Source organism: Schistocerca serialis, chromosome 1 (genome assembly GCF_023864345.2).
Source record: "Schistocerca serialis cubense isolate TAMUIC-IGC-003099 chromosome 1, iqSchSeri2.2, whole genome shotgun sequence".
Taxonomy (NCBI): domain Eukaryota; kingdom Metazoa; phylum Arthropoda; class Insecta; order Orthoptera; family Acrididae; genus Schistocerca; species Schistocerca serialis.
The window spans coordinates 117,205,448-117,225,750 of record NC_064638.1 but is presented as its reverse complement, the minus strand read 5'-3'; the positions used below and the strand labels follow the sequence as shown (position 1 = coordinate 117,225,750).

The 20,303-nt window shown below is 42.0% G+C and overlaps 1 protein-coding gene across 4 annotated transcripts in view; it reads left to right on the top strand.

Moving 5' to 3' along the window:
* Positions 1-1,240: 1,240 nt before the first annotated feature.
* Positions 1,241-20,303, top strand: part of LOC126463329 (gamma-butyrobetaine dioxygenase-like) — a 67,626-nt gene continuing 48,563 nt past the window's right edge. The window contains exons 1-9 of one of the 4 annotated variants that reach the window (XM_050096149.1): positions 1,241-1,340; positions 5,276-5,385; positions 8,811-9,002; positions 10,753-10,955; positions 11,597-11,731; positions 11,870-11,975; positions 12,086-12,288; positions 14,369-14,535; positions 14,648-15,220. In XM_050096149.1, the coding sequence (XP_049952106.1) occupies positions 5,287-5,385; positions 8,811-9,002; positions 10,753-10,955; positions 11,597-11,731; positions 11,870-11,975; positions 12,086-12,288; positions 14,369-14,535; positions 14,648-14,811 (1,269 nt within the window). In that variant the 5' untranslated portion in view covers positions 1,241-1,340; positions 5,276-5,286 and the 3' untranslated portion in view covers positions 14,812-15,220. Of the gene's footprint in view, positions 1,341-5,275; positions 5,386-8,810; positions 9,003-10,752; positions 10,956-11,596; positions 11,732-11,869; positions 11,976-12,085; positions 12,289-14,368; positions 14,536-14,647; positions 15,221-20,303 lie in introns of those variants that run through there. The other 3 variants (XM_050096151.1, XM_050096150.1, XM_050096148.1) reach the window with 3 other exon arrangements.

Below are 20,303 nucleotides of genomic sequence, written 5' to 3'. Positions count from 1 at the left end.
TCCTTCAGAAAGAGAGTCTTCACTGCGCAGAAACGTGCTGTAAGAATAATATGTGGTGCTCACCCACAATCACCTTGTAGACATCTGTTTAAGGAGCTGGGTATTCCGACTACTGCTTCGCAATACATTTGTTCTCTCCTGAAGTTTGTTGTAAATAAACCACTACAGTTAAAAAGGAACAGTTGTGTACATAATTACAATACCAGAAGTAAAAATGACTTTCATTACTCCACTTTAACGTTGTCTTTAGCACAAAGAGGGATGCACAGTGCTGCAACAAAAAATTTTCATCACTTACCCTGCGATACGAAATATCTGACAGACAGCAAAGTAAAATTTCAAAACAAACAGAAAGTTTCTTCTTGACAACTCCTTCTATTCCGTAGAAGAATTTCTATTCCTGTAATGGATAAAAGGCGATTGTTAGGACTTACTCACAATATTTGAATATCTTTCTTTCTTTTTGGACAAAAACTTAATGTTCGGAATGTAATCGTATATACAAATTAAAGAGCAATGTTACTTTAAATCCGTCTTGATTGCAAATTTTTTTTATTATTCATATGACCGGTTTCGGTTCATTCAGAACCATCTTCAGATCTGATATTTAAGTTACAGGAGTAACCCGTCCAATTCAGCAACTTTCACATGCTAAGTTGCTAAGTTGCTGAATTGGACGGGTTACTCCTGTAACTTAAATATCAGATCTGAAGATGGTTCTGAATGAACCGAAACCGGTCATATGAATAATAAAAAAAAATTTGCAATCAAGACGGATTTAAAGTAACATTATAAAATCACTGATTGCTGTTATCCCATAAGACATTATGTCTGTTTTTGTAAAGAGCAATGTGAATGTAAAATGACTCGTTCCACATCATTAAAATGTACTGTGCAAAATAATGAACGGAACATGGAACTAATTAACTAACTAACTAACCTGTGAGAACGCTCCTGGATACAAGGTGAGTGACGTGGCAGCTTGATAAGCTACTGAGCGAATAGACTTCGAAATATTGTGGAGCTATGCAAAGGACTTTTGTAACCTTCCCTGATGTCCGCGTGCTTGAGGAAAACGTGAAGTTATTTTCTTGGGTGACCGGCGTCACGTTTCACTGTTATTGTCAAACAGAGGCCTTATAGGTCATGCGACGGGGCAAAGGCGTGCTGATAAGACGCACGCGGAGCTAGTTCGCGGGGATTTTACGATGTGCGAGATAGCGTATATAAACCGCGGCCACATTCTAGGTGGATACAGTCTGTAGCCTGACAAAGCCCATACTTCGTGTCAGCCTTCTCGAGTGCTTGTACTCTTTCACTCTCTCCCAACGCAACCACAAGTAAGTGTCAGTCTATTTCCAGTTTCGCTTGTATTCCATTAGATGTGCGCTATTTTACATTTTTCGTAACAACCAATAGTAAACTTGTCTTCAGCCCGAAAACTGGTTTGATACAGGTCTCTCTTCCCTAGTCGATCCTGTGGAATCCTCTTAATCTCAACCACCGCAACCTACGTCCATTTGAATTTGCTTGCTGTATTCAAGCGTTGGTATAACTCACAAGTTTTATTGCTAGCATATCCTCCCTTACTAAACTGACAATTCCTTAACTCCAGGGTGTGTCGTGTCAAACGATCCCTTCTTTTGTTCATATTGTGGCACAAGTTTTTTTCCCTATTTCGATTCGGAACATACACATTAATTATTCTACCTACCCACCTAATCTTCAGTATTCTTCTGTATTATCACATTTCAAAAGCTTCAGGAAACGCTTCCTATTGCAAAATATTATTGCATTGCTCTATTAATTATAAGATGAGCTAAAATACTTTTACTAAGACTAATGCTACAACATCTTGGCATGTTGAGAAACGCGTCTGGTACTATTATAAGGTTTACAATATAAGCAGCAGTCAGTCACATGTATGGTTTAAAAATTTGTTAACTCAAATCCCGATTGCTGCTTAAACTAGGAATCTTATAATTTTAAGAGTTTCTATGAAGATACCCCTTCAGCGAAGTAGGAGGAGCTGTTGTTAGTAAGTCCTTTAATTCAGTCTTAAGCTCCACCTCATTACCCATTAGAAAATTTAATAAGTTCTGGCATGCTGCTAAATGCATCCGACTCCTTTGTATATTGCTGTTGAGCTCCTGAAGTCTTCGTTGAGTTTTTTTTTCGTCGTAGCATTACATTCATGTTTCGTGGTATTTTTTGAGAAAAGTGAAATATTGCTAAAGACACATGATATTAATGAACCTAATTGTTCTGAAGCAGTTGTCAAAATGTAACATTTTTAAAGACTTTTGCAGCATATTCTAGAACTATCGCCAACCGGAATTTTTATAATACACTCACGCATTGTGAAAATATTTGTTGAGTTTCCCCTGAACATTATTCTGTAACTGCAGATTAAACTAATTCGTTCATGTTTAAATCACCTATAGTAGTAATCATGCGTACTTTACACGTAACTGCACAAATGCACTTCATTATTTGTGGGGTGGGGGTTGGTAATTAAGGCTGCAAACTGTCGTCCCGAAACGTGATCACTTTCTACTTGTATTTAATTTTTAAAACAGAATGTTTTATAGCTTTTAAGTTCTATGATTATTACTGGATTGCATGTACTGAGTCTCTCTCTCTCTCTCTCTCTATTCATTTATTCGATTCCGACTCTCCGTGACCCACGAACCAAAGCGCGCCAGTTTCTTCTGTCCTGCACTTTCTCCCGCAGACTTTCCAGTTTCTAATCATTACTTCTGTGATTCAGTCGATACATACCATACTTTGCCGCTTTCTTGTTCTGTTGTCGATCTTCCCCAGCATTAACGTCTTTATCACCGACTCGTGATTTCTTATAATACGCTCATCGCAGGTCAGTTTTTGTTTCAGTATCAGATCTTTCAAGGAGCAATCTGGTTTTATTTGCTGTAATCTGACCTATTCGTTCTCCTTGCGGTTCATGCAACTCTAAGGAGCTTCATACAATACCACAATTCAAAGGAATCTGTGCCGTTCAGCCTATCTTATCACATACGTATATCGCAACTGCAAAGACTGTAGCCCTAACTATACGATCCTTTGTAGTTAAAGTTATGTCGCTACTCTTTAAAACACTGTCACGGGTGAACATTACGTTCCTGCCAAATAGCATGCGTCTCTTGATTTCGTAGCTCAGTCACCATCACCAGAAATCCGGGAGCCGTGAGAAATGAATACAGAAACTACCTCAATTTTCCTGCTCCTATATATTATGAAGTGATAATAATTTTTCGTTTTCTTGACATTCAGCATTAGATCAGTCTTTGCACTTTCTTTTTTCACATTCGGTAAGCGGATCGTTCATCTTCTTCAACTTCTGCCATTAGTATGGTATCATCAGCTTATCTAAAGTTCTTTATATTTATCCCAGCTACTTTAATTCCAGTTTCTTCCTCATCTAGCCTAACATTGCTCATAATGTGCAAATTTAGTCAAAATTAGCATCTACTGACGATACAGGTTTGTGAGCAATTCTGGATCCAAAATAGAACCCAGCAGAACACTTTGTCTTGATGTTTCAAAATTATGAGTGTTAATTGGTATGTGAGGGACATGAAACTGCTAAACCAAGCTTTCTGTCATGCTTATAAGATAAAAACGACGAACACACTTCTACTTTCCCACAATGTTTAACTTTTGAAAGTGGATATCATGGTTTACACCAGGAGTGGCCAAGAATTCCGCCCACAGGCCGTGCCGTGACACGAATGCCACAGAGCGCAGCCGGGCTGGGTCACGATTTCTGCACCGCCACACCAAGTTGAACGTGAGGAAGAAACTGCGAACGGGCCGCATTTAAATGGCCATGCAGACGCATTGCGCAGGACTCGGTTTTATATTTCATAGTTTTCAACAACACACATAAAAAGCAAAACATATTTTCAGTGTTATTTAACTTCCTTTTAGCACAGTGAAGCCACAAATTTTTTATCTGGTACAAACTGCCGACATACGGACAGGCGTAAACAATTTCATAAATTTTCGCACTCAAGACGCCGCATAATCGTGAATTATTTAGTTTCTTAATCGAAAAAACGTCTTTAACACACATATGCTGATCATCTCATTATGGAGACGTGGAAACTCTACCCGAGAAAAGCAATGTAAACATGCCGGACAGCGTTAACGTTAAAGGGATTTGTCTTTAAACTAGGACTTACCTTGCAGGTCAGTGAGTCACATCTGCACATACACAATGTCGCTTTCAAACGAAATGGCAAACGGTCTCAAAAACAGGTGTAAGGTGGCAGTGTCCTCAAAACGAGTAGAAAACTAAACATGTAAATCTTTCAAGACCCCAAAGTGTTCTTCAAACCTCGCATTTTCTTTTAACGTCAGTGAACTTAGGGAACTGGACTGTGTTTGTCAGAACGTGTCCCTCCTAAAACGCGATTTTCTCTTTAAATGTGTCCCCAACAAATCAGAAACAAGTTGTTTCTCTCCTTGCAGTGTCCTACTGTAGGTGGTATGCAGTTACGTCCACTTGAAATGCGAGGTCTGCAATCGGTTCCAGATGTTCTAATTTTCGTTCCTGCACTCCTTTTTCCTTCATAAATTCAACGATAGTAAGTTTTAAATCGAAAATTCGAAAAATCGATCCTAGCATGCCTCTTGACCAACGTGCTTTGCAATAATATGTAAAAGCTCCATTGTCTTCGTTCAGTTCTATCGACAACTGTAGCAACTGCGACTTCAGAACTATTCTGTTCTTATCACCAACCGCTCCACGTGCTCCATGACTGCAAATTTTGCAAAAAGCGCTTCTTGAGGTAGAGAATAATGAATCCCGTCTGTCGGTCGTTGTAAATTTTGTGGTTTTCATTGCCAATTAACTTTCAGTTCTTTCTGCACAGTATTGTAATATCGTAACATAGGAAATTTACAATACCCGTCGCTTAATCCCGAACTTAATAAAGTTTTACCGACCTAAAAATGTCATACCACTAGACTAAATGAAACGTGGCACTGTATCGGCTGCTTCCGAGAAGAACCGTGTAAACCCCAGTGTCAGGGCGCGCCTTGCCTTGCCCTGCCCGCAACCCGCACAACCTGCACGCGTGAAATTTGGAACACCGTGGCCGGCCCTGGTTGACACAGTCAAGTCTTCGCCAACTGACAAAGATTTCCAACAGCAATAATTTTAGGAATTCGGTCATCGTCCTGAGCGAAATCCACATTCTCCAGAGGTTGTTTTTGTTGCTTGTTATAACCACTTGTTCTTTCTGTCTTCCAGAAAAGGGAAAGATGCTGCGTAACCTGTTGGTGAGCGCCTCGCGTTCTCTGGTGCCCATGAGCAGGCAGAGCCGTCTGGTGGCTACTCAGGCTGCCGCAGCCGTTCAGCAGGTACGTCCAACACTTAAGACTGGAGCACCACTAGCTTAGCCTTACACATGCCTGTCTTCCCCACTGCTTTAGGACCTATTAAATTCCTTGTTCCACGTTTCTCTGCTGAAGAGATAGCTATGCAAAGAAATTCTTTAATTATGATGCCGCCGGCCGGAGTGGCCGAGTGGTTCAAGGCGCTAGAGTCAAAGCGCGTGACCGCTACGGTCGCAGGTTCAAATCCTGCCTCGGGCATGGATGTGTGTGACGTCCTTAGGTTAGTTAGGTTTAAGTAGTTCTAAGTCTAGAGGACTGATGACCTCGGCAGTTAAGTCCCATAGTGCTCAGAGCCATTTGAACCATTTAATTGTGACGCCACAATAATATCTCCACTGTGTATGGTCTCTGTAGTCAAAACATTTATCATTTCATTTCCTTTCATACCTGTTTTAGAAAGACGTAGATTTCTCATTAAAGTAATTGAGTAGCTCGAAAGGAATTATATCCTCCCTGCAAACCAGTATGGATTGGGAAAACATCGACCATACGGAAACGCAACTTACGCATTTATTACATGACATTCTAAAAACCAAGGATCGAGATAATCAGGTAGATGATTTCCATGCATTATTTGACTTCCACTTCCTCTGTAGTCAAAACATCTATCATTTCGTTTTCCCTCATACCTGGCTGTTGTTAACGTTTTAGAATGACGCAGATTTCTCATTAAAGTAATGGAGTAACTGGAAAGGAATGACATTATCCATGAAAACCAGCATGGATTACGAAAACATCCGTCATGCGGAAACGCACTCACGCATTTATTTCATGACATTTCGAAAACCATGGATCGATGCAATCAGGTACACGGCTTCCGCGAAGCCGTTATACAACCGCAACATTTAGTAACAAAATAACAATTGTATGAAGTACAGCGGAGACTCGATTAACGGGACTAATTATTTTCGTAAGTCACTTGGATAACCGAAAATCTGGATATGAAGATTGGTGATTGTTGTATTATTAAGTGTAGACAGATAAACTACGTCGCTGCATATGGTTATCTTTTAGGTACGTTTTAATATAATTGCCTCTCTACCGTTAATACATCACGTTAGGTGTTTATTCAAAACAAGAAAAACAAATTAAACTTACCGAAATCAACGAAAATCAAGGTTTGTTAAGAGGCTAGGGACACATTTTGAGACATACGTACATATTTTCTTAAATTACTAAGGTATTGCAACCTTAGTCACGGAATATCTAACAAAAGTCGCATAGGACGTCACTGTAGTTTAAGTTTGTTTAAAATATTTGGTAACTGTCATTTCATGTAAACAGTTTTTCGTCATTGCTGCTACATCCGGAATTCATTTTAATTGTAGTAAACTCACAGGATCACATTCTGTTTGTTTTTATAACCATATGAGCCGGCCGGGGTGGCAGAGTGGTTCTAGGGGCTACAGTCTAGAACCGCTCGACCGCTACGGTCGCAGGTTCGAATCCTGCCTCGGGCGTGGATGTGTGTGATGTCCTTAGGTTAGTTAGGTTTAAGTAGTTCTAAGTTCTAGGGGACTGATAACCCCAGCAGTTAAGTCCCATTATCCTCAGAGCCATTTGAACCATTTTTTAAGAACCTTATGAAATTTGTTTCGAGGGATTGAAATGCACTTGCATGAGATGGTTCTGGCTGATTTTCTGCACCTTTGTTTCCTTCTGTTTCATTTTCTTGCTTTTGCTGCTGTTCGTTTGTCTCACGGGTCGCGGGCGGATAGTACACGGACTAGACAGTACAAAGACACTTGCTCCCTGTTCACAGTCCGGATAATCGCGAATCCGTGTAACCGAGGACCGTGTAATCGCGTCTCCACTGTATCAAACAAAATATATGACTGGGTTGAGGATTTCATATCAGGAAGGACGCAGCATGTAATCCAAGATAGAAAGTGAAAGGAAATGCAGGTGGGCCTTAGGTAATTGTGTTGGGACTCTTGTTGTTCATGTTGTATGTTAATGACATGGCAGACAGTATTTATAGTAACCTCGGCCTTTTTGCAGATGACGCAATAATCTATAATGAAGCACTGTCTGAAAATAATCGCACTAATGTGCAGTCAGGTCTTGAGAAAAGTTCAATGTAGTGCAAAGATTGGCAATCTGTTTTAAATGTTCACAAGCGTAAACCTGTGCAGTTAACGGAACGCAGAAAAGAAGTATCGTACAAAATCAGTGCATTACAATGAGAAGCAGCCGGCTCACATAAATACCAAGATGTAACAGTTTGTAGAGATATGAAATGAAACGGTTACATAGGCTCATTCGTGAAAAGGTAGATGGCAAATATCGGACCGGTGACAGGATGCGGGAAAAATGCAGTTAATCTACAAAGGAGACTGCTTAAGAATCACTAGTGTGTTCCATCTTAGAATATTGCTCAGTATCCGGGACACATACCAAGGGACTAGCAGTAGATATTGAACATAAACACAGAAGAACGGGAAGTGGCAGGTTTTCCTCAAGAGAGGAAGTCATGGAAACGCTGAAAAACCTGAATTGGCAGACGCTAAAAGGCTACTTTCAAAGTTTCAGGAAGGAGTATTAAGTGACGTATGTAGAGTGTAATATTGAGCCCATACTTATCATTCCCGTACGGGCCGTTAAGATTTGAATAATTGTTGCACTTACAGAGGCGAGGCAGTGATTCTTCCCCCGCTCTATACGCGACTCGAATGGGTAGAAAGCCTAAACCCCTGGCATGCGCTTCATGGTGGTTTGCAGAGTATCTATGTAGATGTAGATGTATAAGGTGGAAAGTGAAGCTGATATCAAACATCATCTGCGACAGGATTCTTTGGACGTGTGGATACTGTGAACGAACACATACATGTACTCCAATTCAGTGTATAAGTCTTGTAAGCCAACATATCAGGAAATGGAAAAACCCTTCAGTCCCACACAACTACTATGTCCAGAACAACAAGGAAAACCAATAGTCACCCACGTTGCACCATCACGAAATTAAACTTGAAAATGCCTATATACTGATTACACCTGCAGCTTTTGCTATCATGTGGGACGAGTTGAAGAGATGGGACTCTCTTCGAAAGACAAGTTTTTATTGCCAGGTGTTGAGCATTTTATTGTTTCGTATTTTACTTGATATTTCGAACAATGTCTGATATCATGTTGGAATAAACATGCTAGTGGTCAGCTTTCCGTTGATGTCGAGTAGGACTGTAGGCTTCATCAGCGCTGTAAGCAGGACACTTTGGGACAAAGTAGCTAGTGGTGGAAAGAAATTCACTGACAATGCGTACTAGGTAAATTCGTTGCAGTAATTTGTCATCCCAACAGTTCCTCTGAAGTGATTTACAATGACTTGCAGTCGATTTTGGGCCAACGATAACGGCACTAGTAGTAATGTGAATGACTGCTGTTGTTTGCAGCACCCAAAACCCGTGGCGACTGTGGACGGTGATCTGGTGTCGCTACACCTGCCCTCTGGGGAGCACCACAAGCTCCCCACCATGTGGCTCAGAGACAACTGCCAGTGCCCCAAGTGCTTCAATAGCCAGCAGATGTCGCGCATCATCTACTGGGACGAGCTGGACACAAGCGTCAAGCCCACCGACGTACAGGTAAGTGCCAATTCCTTATCCTCTAGGTCGACAATAAGCCAAGTTTCTCACTTTAAAAATGTAAGCACGTAAATTACCTGAAGATTTCAGTGACTAAGTTGCCTCCGTCTCTCGATGGATCCCTCCCCTCGTCGGTACTTGACTCCCACTGCTATGTATGGATCACGCGTGCATGAAGACGTGAATTTTCAATAGTAGAAGAATAACGGGGGCGGACTGTAACCTTCGCTTTTCAACTGGACTCTGAAAAAGGAGATCGGTGAAAATCCGACACGAAATGTATCAAACTGGGGACCAAAAGATAATACCTATGAAAATTGCCTTACATTCGCAGACGGCATTTCCTTGATAACAGATACACCAGGAAATGCCAAAACCTAAATAGGAAAAGTGAGTTTAAAAATTGCTTTCCCAGAGATAGAATTTATAACAAACATTAAAAATCGTTCACAGAAATTACTCATAAATCAAAACAAAACAAAGGAAGTCGGCTCCTTCAAACATTTGGTCGAGTTGCTGAGCATTAGCAACAGTGAGAAGGACAGTGTCGAGATAAGAGTAAATAAGATGAACATTGCATTCCAGAATACCAGAAACATACACAAGTAGAGGACTCTGGCGTGTGACACCAAGATTAAACATCATAGTAAAATAGTGAGACTCGAAGCTCTCTACGGTTCCGAATCGCTATAACTAGTGCGGCCGGATGCGTAAATAAAATCACGAAAATAGAATGCAAACTGGTTAGAAGCATACTTGGCCCAAGGGCAACAATTAGCACAGAAATCTATGAACATGTAAAGAACACAATGCACCATCTTCAAAAGAAGAATGCTGTTCTTTGGACATGTACAAGTATGAGGACACGCTGACGAAGCGTATCTGTAATACAGTTATGAAGCTGAAAGAACTCAAAGAAGCAACCATCAACATAATGGACATACATAACAGGACTTTATTAATGAACAAAATTCAGAAAGTTGTCTTCAGTAACGAACAAGAAAAGTCTCTGCTTCAAAAAGTGCGCGAAGCAGAGATCGGAACACATGAAACGAATGTGGGCGAAGAGGAAGAAGACTGTGTGCAGCCAGAATTGAAATATTGTTTTAACGTGCGCCGTAAACTCCTATTCGAATAAATAAATAATAAAAAAAGCACTCCGTCATCAGGCCACGAGTGGCCTACCGCGACCATCCGACCGCCGTGTCATCCTCGGTGGAGGATGCGGATAGGAGGGGCTTGGGGTCAGCACACCGCTCTCCCGGTCGTTACGATGGTATCCTTGACCGAAGCCGCTACTACTCGGTCGAGTAGCTCCTAAATTGGTATCACGAGGCTGAGTGCACCCCGAAAAATGGCGACGGCGCATGGCGGCCCGGATGGTCACCCATCTAAGTGCCGACCACGCCCGACAGCCCTTAACTTCGGTGATCTCACGAGAACCGGTGTATCCACTGCGCCAAGGCCGTTGCCAAATAAATAATAATAAAAAAATTAATTCTAATAAGAAAAATGAACTTCAGCTAAAAGACACTTTATGAACCTTGTTTTATTTTTATAATCACGACACTTTCCTAGAACTTATTTTCAGACGCTCACTCTTACGTGTGATTATACCTAATCGTCTGGAGCAGCAACGCCTTTGAAATATTGCAAATGGGAATCTTTTCACTAGGTGAAACAACCATGTTCACAGCTAAACTTCACGGAAAATTTGTGGTGTGACTCCGTATTCTACTCTTTTTGACAGGCGGACGAAGAAAAGTTAGCTGTCAAGTGGTCGGACGGCCACAGGAGCGAGTTCACGCTGGAGTGGCTCAAAGACCGCAGCTTACTGCCGGAAGACCAGAGGAAGTGGCTCGACACCACCTACAGGCTCCCAAAGGTTGCCTGGAACGCCGAAAACTACAACTCCATCCTCCAGAGATTCAAGTACAGTGACGTTGTAAACAGGTAAGAACTAAATCAAGAAATGAGCCACTGTTGCGTGGCGGAACGAAATACTGGCAAACCATTACATGACTGTGCACGGTTTCTACTCTACGAATTTCGATTACGTAAACTTCGCAAATTATTTTCGCTGTTGCAAGGAAGTGAATCTACATTGAGATAGTTAACTGTGTATAATTTTAGAACTTTATATTCCGATAGAATGTGCTTTCGGATGAAAAGCTATGGATAACAAATTTATGCAAGATCATTAATTTACCCCTTTCCCGCTCCCCATGAAACTAATCTAAGGTCACATTTTTTTCATATTCTGGAGTCACTCATCAAGCCAAAAGAACTACTGATGAACATTACACAAGCAATTTTTTTTTGTTTTCATTAGTCTACTGACTGGTTTGATGTGATCTACCTCGATTTCTTCTCTTGTGGCACCTCAGAGTAGCAATCACACTCATTGTGGAACCACGCGACCGCTACGGTCGCAGATTCGAATCCTGCCTCGGGCATGGATGTGTGTGATGTCCTTAGGTTAGTTAGGTTTAAGTAGTTCTAATTTCTAGGGGACTGATGACCTCAGATGTTAAGTGCCGTAGTGCTCAGAGCCATCTAAATCATTTTTTTGCCTTTCTCCTCTTCACTTCCAGCAAGGAACACCTTCGAGGTTGGCTTGAAGCTATGGCTGTATATGGTGTCGCTATAGTGTACGACACACCACCAACAGAAGAGTCATTGCTCGAATTGGGAGACAAAGTGATGTTCCCAAGAAGGACGCATTATGGGTAAAATTCATTACATATTTTTTGCTGTTTTATAAATGCTTTGGTTCTCTGTTTGAAGTATTTACTGTTTTATGTCAGCGAAAAGTTGTTAAGACATAAAATACACAAACTCATATCCAATGTTCGTTAAATTTGCAGCGTGCAGTTCCACATAAGGGACAAACCCAACACCACAAATGTGGCGTATCTTAAGGAGAAGCTAGAGATGCACACCGACCTTATGTACTACGAGTACAAACCTGGGGTAAGACTCTCACACCAACCTACAGTAAACAATAATGAGTACTTGAAATTCTGTAGGTAGAAACAGCTCAGAGTCACAAGTAATATGAACAACACCTTTTTGCTTTTCAGATAAACATGCTGCATTGTCTGGTTCAGACAGAGGGAGCTGGAGGTGATAACCTATTGGCTGATGCTTATTACCTGAGCGAAAAGCTGAAAGTTACAAACCCAGAGGCTTACAAAGCTCTTAGCACGGTCCCTGTTACGTGGGCAGACATCGGAGAGGACGGAGGGAAAACGTTCTACAGCTTGTACAGGGCACCTGTCATATGGTAAGTCCAGTACAAGAATAGTGTAGTGCGCACCTGCGACACAAGAGTTGTATTGAATACGTAATTACTGAAGGTTGCCATGAGTTAGACTCTGTTAGAACATGTGCTACAATTAAACTGAAATTTACTTGAGCATGCAGAGTGTACTCCACATAGAAACAGACAATAGTGTAAGATTTTTCAATATTGTACAGGGTGAGCAAAATCAAAACTGGCCCAGAAAGTATTTCGTGCGCTTTAAAACAGGCAACCCAACTTATACCATCTGGCACTAGAGTGGAAGATGCAAGTTGGGCTGTCTGTATTGAGGTGGATGAAATATTTTCCGGGCCAGTTTTATTTTGCCACCCAGTGTAAATGTGTTTTACGCTTGACGACAGTGATGCAAAATGACTAATATTACAGAGGAGTCCAAAAAAAATTTATCCACTGTCTAAAAGTCCATTACTTGCAATGGATGAAATATTTTCCGGGCCAGTTTTATTTTGCCACCCAGTGTAAATGTGTTTTACGCTTGACGACAGTGATGCAAAATGACAAATATTACAGAGGAGTCCAAAAAAAATGTATCCACTGTTTATAAGTCCATAACTTGCAAATTAATTGACGGAGTCGTCTCATTTTTGGTGAAAGTGTAGATTAAAGTCCAACTTAAAGATATCACTGTAGGTGTTCGAAACGGTCATCATTAACATCCACACACAAACTATGCCGCCGAACTGCACTACGAACTACTGACTGCAACGTGTTCAGTTGGATATTTGCATATGAATGTACGATGGGTTCTCGAATTTCCTCCAATGTGCGTGGCTTTTGTCGATAAACGACGTCCTTTACTGTTCCCCACAGCTAAAAGTCCAGAGGAGTAAGGTCTGGGGAACATGGGGGATACTCCACAGCACCTCTACGGCCTATCCATCTTCCTGGCAGATTTTCGTTGAGATACGCCCTAACACGATTTTGGTAGTGAAAGTAAACGCTTCCGTCTCCATACAAGTCTCGGATGGCAGGTAAAATGGATGTCTGAAACTTCTGAAGGTACACCTCACCGGTAACTGTGCCGTCAAAGAAGAATGGCCCAATGAAGCCCCGGTAAGACAACCCACACCACACATTTACTCCTGACAAGTTCACGGCTTTGTCTACATGGACATTCGGTTTTTCAGCAGCCCGGCAGATGCAATTGCGGCGATTTACTGTACCATTGAGTTTGAACTGTGCCTCATCAGACAACACAATCATCTCTGCAAACTCTTCATCGTTGCGCACCATGTTAGTAAAGCACTCGCAGTACTCCATTCTACGATCTGGGTCGTCCTAGTTCATTTCGTGTAGCAATCGTGGGATGTAGCACTTCCACTTTGCTGTCTTCATAATTCGCCGAACACTTGAGCGACTCACTCCAGTTTCACGGGCACACTGTCTCACAGGCTTCTGTGGTGAGCGAGTGAACTATTGTAACACACGACGTGAGTTAGCTGGACTTGTTACTGCAACAGGTCGTCCATATCGTTGTTTGTGTACATCTTTAACAGAGCCTTCGGCTTCAAATTTGTCTCGAATGCGACGAATCGCTAAACGTGTCAGGGGCTCTGTTTGATACTCATTTCGCTATTGCCGTTGAACCTCATTAATGTTTTCGTACTTAAAATACCACTTCAAAACTGACTTCGTTTCATTAAGCCTTGCGCCAGCCATGTTTACTCGAGTAACTAGGTGCAACTAAGAACAAAACACTATCTGGCGACTGTCATCTGACAGCCGGAACTATAAACTATTACACAACCAAAGATGAGACAACTCCGTCAATTAGTTTGCCAGTTATGGACTTTTAAATAGTGGATACATTTTTTTGGACCCCTCTGTATTTTAATGTGATGCCAATTTCGCTGTGATCGTTTTGCTCGTAACTGGTAGCTGATAAAATTTTATCGGCAGATATTGGTGGTACATAAAACTAACTTTCTTTAATTATTGTTGGCAATTTCAAAGTTGGGCACTGACCTACGTTTCGTCTGTTTTCAGTTTGACACCGAACACCATAATAAGGACCTATTCTAACAATGCTACTTCTTTTCAGTAATGACATGTTTGGCGAGTTCATGAGGATAAATTACAGCCAGCCTCAGAGATCTTCACACTTCAATGCCACTCTTGACCAGATTGTTGCCTGGTATAAAGCGTACGACGTCTTCACCAAAGAGTTACACAGCCCAAAGAACCAAGTTCGCTTCAAGACCCGCCCAGGTATTTTCAAGGCTAAAAACCTTCTAGTCATAAACAACATTGGTTTCTCCAATGATGTAAAGAGAATGTGTTGTGTAGTGTAGCCTGGCTGAATATCGTGTCCTGATTCCAGGAGAGATCCTGACATTCGACAACATCCGGCTGATCCACGCCCGTGAAGGCTACGACGACAAACCGGGCAACGAGAGGCACATCATAGGCCAGTTCCTCGACTGGGACGAAGTCTTCTCTCGCCTCAGAGTTCTCCGCAAGGAAGCGGGTCTCATTAAATACTAGTATTACATCTTAATTCGCTCTCTGCGATATGAACAAAACTTAGTGCCGTGGGAACTGACTGGAAGACAGTTGTGACACTGCATCATCACAAGCGCCTGTGTTCAGCAAGGAATGTTCATGGACAAACTACCATTTGCCTGAAGTACTGAGATTGTGATGGAATATAGTCTCTTGTGTTCCGCAGCACAACGCTGTATGTGATTGTTACTAATTTAAACGTTTTGTATACATGTGTATATGTTTGTCTTTAAATTACATACTTAAGACTGATAAGACATGATTCAAGCTTGTGGAGCATTAGCCGTAGCTCCGTCATATGCATGTGGTTCACAGTTTTATTGTTGTAAAATTGTTTAGTATTTATTTTTGCTCACAGAAATATGAAAAATAAATTATGTGTTGAAATTGATAGTTGAGCCTAAATCTGTCACACTTACCTTCCCCTCCCACGATCTGAACGTGGTTATTTTATCTTTGTTGATGTAGCCTACAGTCCGAAAAGTGTTGTGATGTAGCACTTACCATGTGCAAATCTCATCATATCAGCATAATTATTGCATCGTACCTCCGATCGACTGCTTACTTGTCTGTTTATAGGTCTCCGTCTGCCGCGCGGGATTAGCCGAGCGGTCTCAGGCGCTTCAGTCATGGACTGTGCGGCTAATCCCGGCGGAGGTTCGAGTCCTCCCTCGGTCAGGGGTGTGTATGTGTGTCCTTACGATAATTTAGGTTAAGTAGTGTGTAAGCTTGGGGTCTGATGACCTTAGCAGTTAAGTCCCATAAGATTTCATACACACTGAAGTCACCGTCTACAGTTTTTACCACCCAACCGAAACACACTCATCCCTTCCAGTTAACTATGCCTTGACGCCTCAGGACATGATTTCCTATCAACCTATGCTTCCTAACCAAAATGTGTCATAATCAGAGGAAATTTTGATAAACGCGAGGATACTGCAAATAATTTACCGTGCAGTTTCCCGTGATGTTTTGGTAAGCAGAACAGATTAAACCAAGAAACAGTAACCCCACTTCGAATTGTATGTCTTCGTGGGTAACCTTGCGGTAACACACAATCAATATGGTTCAAAATAGCGCTGAGCACTATGGGACTTAACTTCTGAGGTCATCAGTCCCCTAGAACGTAGAACTACTTAAACCTAACTAACCTAAGGACATCACACACACCAATGCCCGAGGCAGGATTCGAACCTGCGACCGTAACGGTCGCGCGGTTCCAGATTGTAGCGCCTAGAACCGCTCGTCCACCCCCGCCGGCCACAATCAATACGAAATCTGTTCAAAAGAAATAATCATTTGCTCTCTATTCGCCAAGGCCTTCGATTGTGTACATCACGTAAGTAATAGAAAACTAGAGTATAAGAGGCAGTCTAATGAAAACACATGGAAAAAATGGAAGTAAACTGTTTATTAGTTCAAAAATAATCGCCGTAACTGTTAATACATTTATCTCACTGTGAGAGAAGACGGTCAGTGTCTTCATTGAAAAATGTTTGCGTTTGCCTGCGGAACCTTGATTGTATCCAGACGTGCACTCTTCGTCCGAAGCAAATCGACGACCACGAACATCTTTCTTCAGGGCTCAAAAAAATTGAAATCGCATGGGAAGAGACCGGGACTATATGAAGATTGTATAGTCTTCCCGCGAAAGTTCCTCAGCGTAGTCCAAATGCCCAGGAATGTTGACGCATTGGAATTATTCAGTTGCAGGATAATGCACGCCCACAGTTTGCCAAGGGCGTTTCGACTACGCAGCAGAAATTTCGGTGGTAAGCCCTTACAAATCCTCCACACAGTCCCTATAACTCCCCATACGATTTCCATGTTTTTGGAGCCCTGAAGAAACATATTCGTGGCCGTCAGTTATTTGGACATGGAGATGCTCGCCTGTTCACAATCATGTTTTCGAAGACAACCGCAAACGTCTTTCCACGAAGGCACTGACCTTTCAGAAGCTCATTTCCGAAAGGTACCAAATCTGAAAAATTGAAAAATGTTATAACAGGTGGTAGCTCTACTTGGAACCATTACCTATGTAACAAGAACTGTTATGTGTGCCAAAACGTAACATGTCCGTTGTATATTTGCGGTTCATGGTGAAGAGTACCAAATCCAGTCTTGTTTTGTTTTCAAGACGTGCCAAATCCCTGCAGCCAACCGTTGCTCTTTTTGATAATGACGTCACACACAACATGGCCCGCATTTGTTTACATAACGTTATATTGTAAAGACGTGTCTGGAATTTTTTTGTTCATTGCGAGTTTTTAATTAAATTATAGAGTCTGATATATCAGATGAATACTATGAATCACCAACAGAAAATGAAAACTCAAAGAAAACGGCATGTAGACCGTAAGTGGGAGAAAAATGTAGCGAAGCAAGGTAAGCGTGCAAAAAATGGGAGTGTTAGGTCTCAAATTAGTTGCGAACATATCAGTGACTTCTGCAGTGCTGCTCGTTTCTTACCAACTGAAATTCAAGAGTTCCATTACAGTTTCTATGAGAAAATAGATTCTGGTTCACAAAAGAAGTTCATTTCGGCCTACACTGATGCAATTCACCGCAAAGGCGCACCCCCAATTAGGAAAACGGTAAAGGTGTCAGGAAAACAATATCTGTAAAATATAAAGAAAAAATCTCAGTCTGAGGTGGTGAATGTATGTCGAGATACATTTCTAAGTGTATCGAACATTGGTAGGGGAATGATTGGGAGAGTTGCAAAGGCAAAACGAGGGACAGGTGTTACTGGTCCATAGAAGAGAGGTGGGTCTAGCTAGATTGACAGCTGAAATTACTAGACTTCAAGAAGAAATTTCTTCCCATATTCAATCACTCAAACGCCGACAGAAGCATTAAGGCCGAGATGGAGCACCAGGGAGAAAATATACTCATGTAGACCTGAATTTTCGAAAAATGTGGATATTATTTTGTGAAGGACATGGAATTTCTTGTGTATCACCTTACTGGACCTACAGTTTGTATTACAAGATGATGTGCTATCTTCTCTCATTTAATATTGCTTAAACTCTACTTCATTGTAAATTTAAAGGTTAGGAAAACAAAAAGTCATTTTGATTAGTATTCATACCATATACCCTCATGTTCAGAAAAAACAGAACAGGATGTTCGTATTCACAGGACATGTGCATTATTATGTTCTGCAGAAATAGTAAGCATTTCATTAACCTCGGTTCAGTATGTTTCCTGTTGCCTTGTGGGCACAGGATCCGCAATGAACCCTGATAACTTGTGCGAATGGCGTCTTGTGATATAGCCATACATGCTGCATTCACCTGGCTCCAAAGTTCATCTGTGGTTGTTGGCATTGGATCACAGCACTACACCAGTCTTTTCACTATATCCCACACATTTTCGATTGGCGAGTAGTCTGGTGGGCCAGAGCAAAAGCCTGACATCCTGTGACACCAATAAGCCACATGTTCGTGCAGCAACATGGGGTCATGCATTGTCTTGCTGAAAAACGGTGTCAGGGAAGCTGTGCAGAAAGGATATAGCTACACGTCACAGGATGTCATTCATGTAGGTCACACTGGTCACAGTCTCCTGGAAACGCAATAACTGTGATTTGTGGTTGTACCCAAAGAGCACCCACACCATTAGGCCTCCAGTTGGCGGTGTATATCTCGTGCAAATGTATTCAGCGTGATGCCGCTCCCCCTGTCTGCGGCGAACCAAAATGCAGCCATCATTTTCAAACCTGGATTCGTCCGAAAACACTATCTGATGCCATTCCTGTCTCCAGTGACGTCGTTCCATAAATCATTGCAGCCTAGCATGTATCTGCACATTCGCCAAAGGTAAGTGGAGAATTGGACGACGTTCATGTAACCCATTAAAAGCGGTGGCTCGTTCTTTTACAGGTTACTATCCCTCGCTGTAGGGGCTGTAATTTTGATATTTTTTCTAAACCAGCAAGGTAAAACAGAGCCACTACTTCCACCACATCAAGTGGATTTAGCGCTCACGTACTCACACGGAGCCGTGAACACTTCCCAGTTTATCAATGGGGGATAACTGAAAATTATTATTAATATTATCGGTACCATGCGTGCAATGGTCGTGCCAGGCGGGTGATATTGAATCTTTATCCTATCATTAAAGGCGCGAGACCTGCACGACCTTATAGCAACCGTTATCATGAGAATAGTTCTGCATTATTCTAATGTGACACTTAGGGTGATTTCACGTAATGAAAGGGAGAATGTAAAGAATAAAGGACTCATTTATTTAACAGTTGAATATTGAACACATATACAATAAATGTGGGTGGGGGAAGAAGGAAATGAATTCAGCAGCCTGCTCCAACATACGTTCATAATAAGCCACGATGGCAGCAGAAAAGGAATTTTAGGAACGATAGCCGTATTTATCAAATGGAGTTCAGTTTACTAAAGGGAGGGGTTGCAGGCATGCAACGACCACCACCATAAATCAGCCAAAGACTAAGAGAGATGCTACTGGGGATGAATGGCTAGGTAGCCTCCTGTACTAAAGGAATAAAACCAGCAAGACACGAAACTATTCATACAGGCGATAATACATAACTTTGGTTCGTGGTCCGACTACGTTAACGGAACATGAAGGGGCGCCAGACACTCACCACGTGGCGTAGGACAAAGAGTACAAGTTTTCAAGCTAGGAAGACCTAAATTCTGAGTCAAATTTGCACTGGAGAACTGAAAGAGCGACTGCCAGTCGAAGCGGAAAAGTGAGCATGAAAGTATAGACTTTAGTGCCGAGCTGCAAGCTACTGTGACTAACCAACACATCGCGCACATTATGCCCAATCGTACACGGAAAACCTATGGTGCTTACCGAAACTCCATCTTCTGGAAGCAGCACCTCCAATCTTAGGCACGGTCGTACTAGAACTGACTACTGCCCCTTTGTCCACTATCCACCCGCGGAGGGCAATTGGCGCCCACCCGCGAGAAACGGGCGAGCACCCGAACTGGCCAATCAGAGGGCCGGAATCTCACAGGGAGGCGACCTCGCGATGTGAAAATCGAGCAGAAATAGCAGTTACAAGGTTGGTAAGGCAGGTTGGGGAACTGAGAGTAGGAGAACGTTCAAATGACACCACGTGCTACCCTGGCGATCGGAAAAAGGATGGGAAACGGGAAGCCATCATGGCTGCTAGGAAGACTGCCGCCCTCGCCCATAAATAAAGAAAATTCCTAGCGCCAAGCTCCTCTCACAGATCAGTGTGAGACAAACTGTAAACATCGTCAAATAAATTAGCCAACCCATAGAAATTATTAACAGGGCCTGAATCATTATATTACCGAATACCTGAATGCTGGGATTACAAATATGAAATACGAGCACTGAATGCTGAATGAAGTACACGTCTTTCACCATGCCGTAATAAACGGCGGCGGACGACCACCACTGATAGTGCACGATGTCTTAGACTGTTCCACTGTTGCGTCAGAGCCGAGGAGGACACG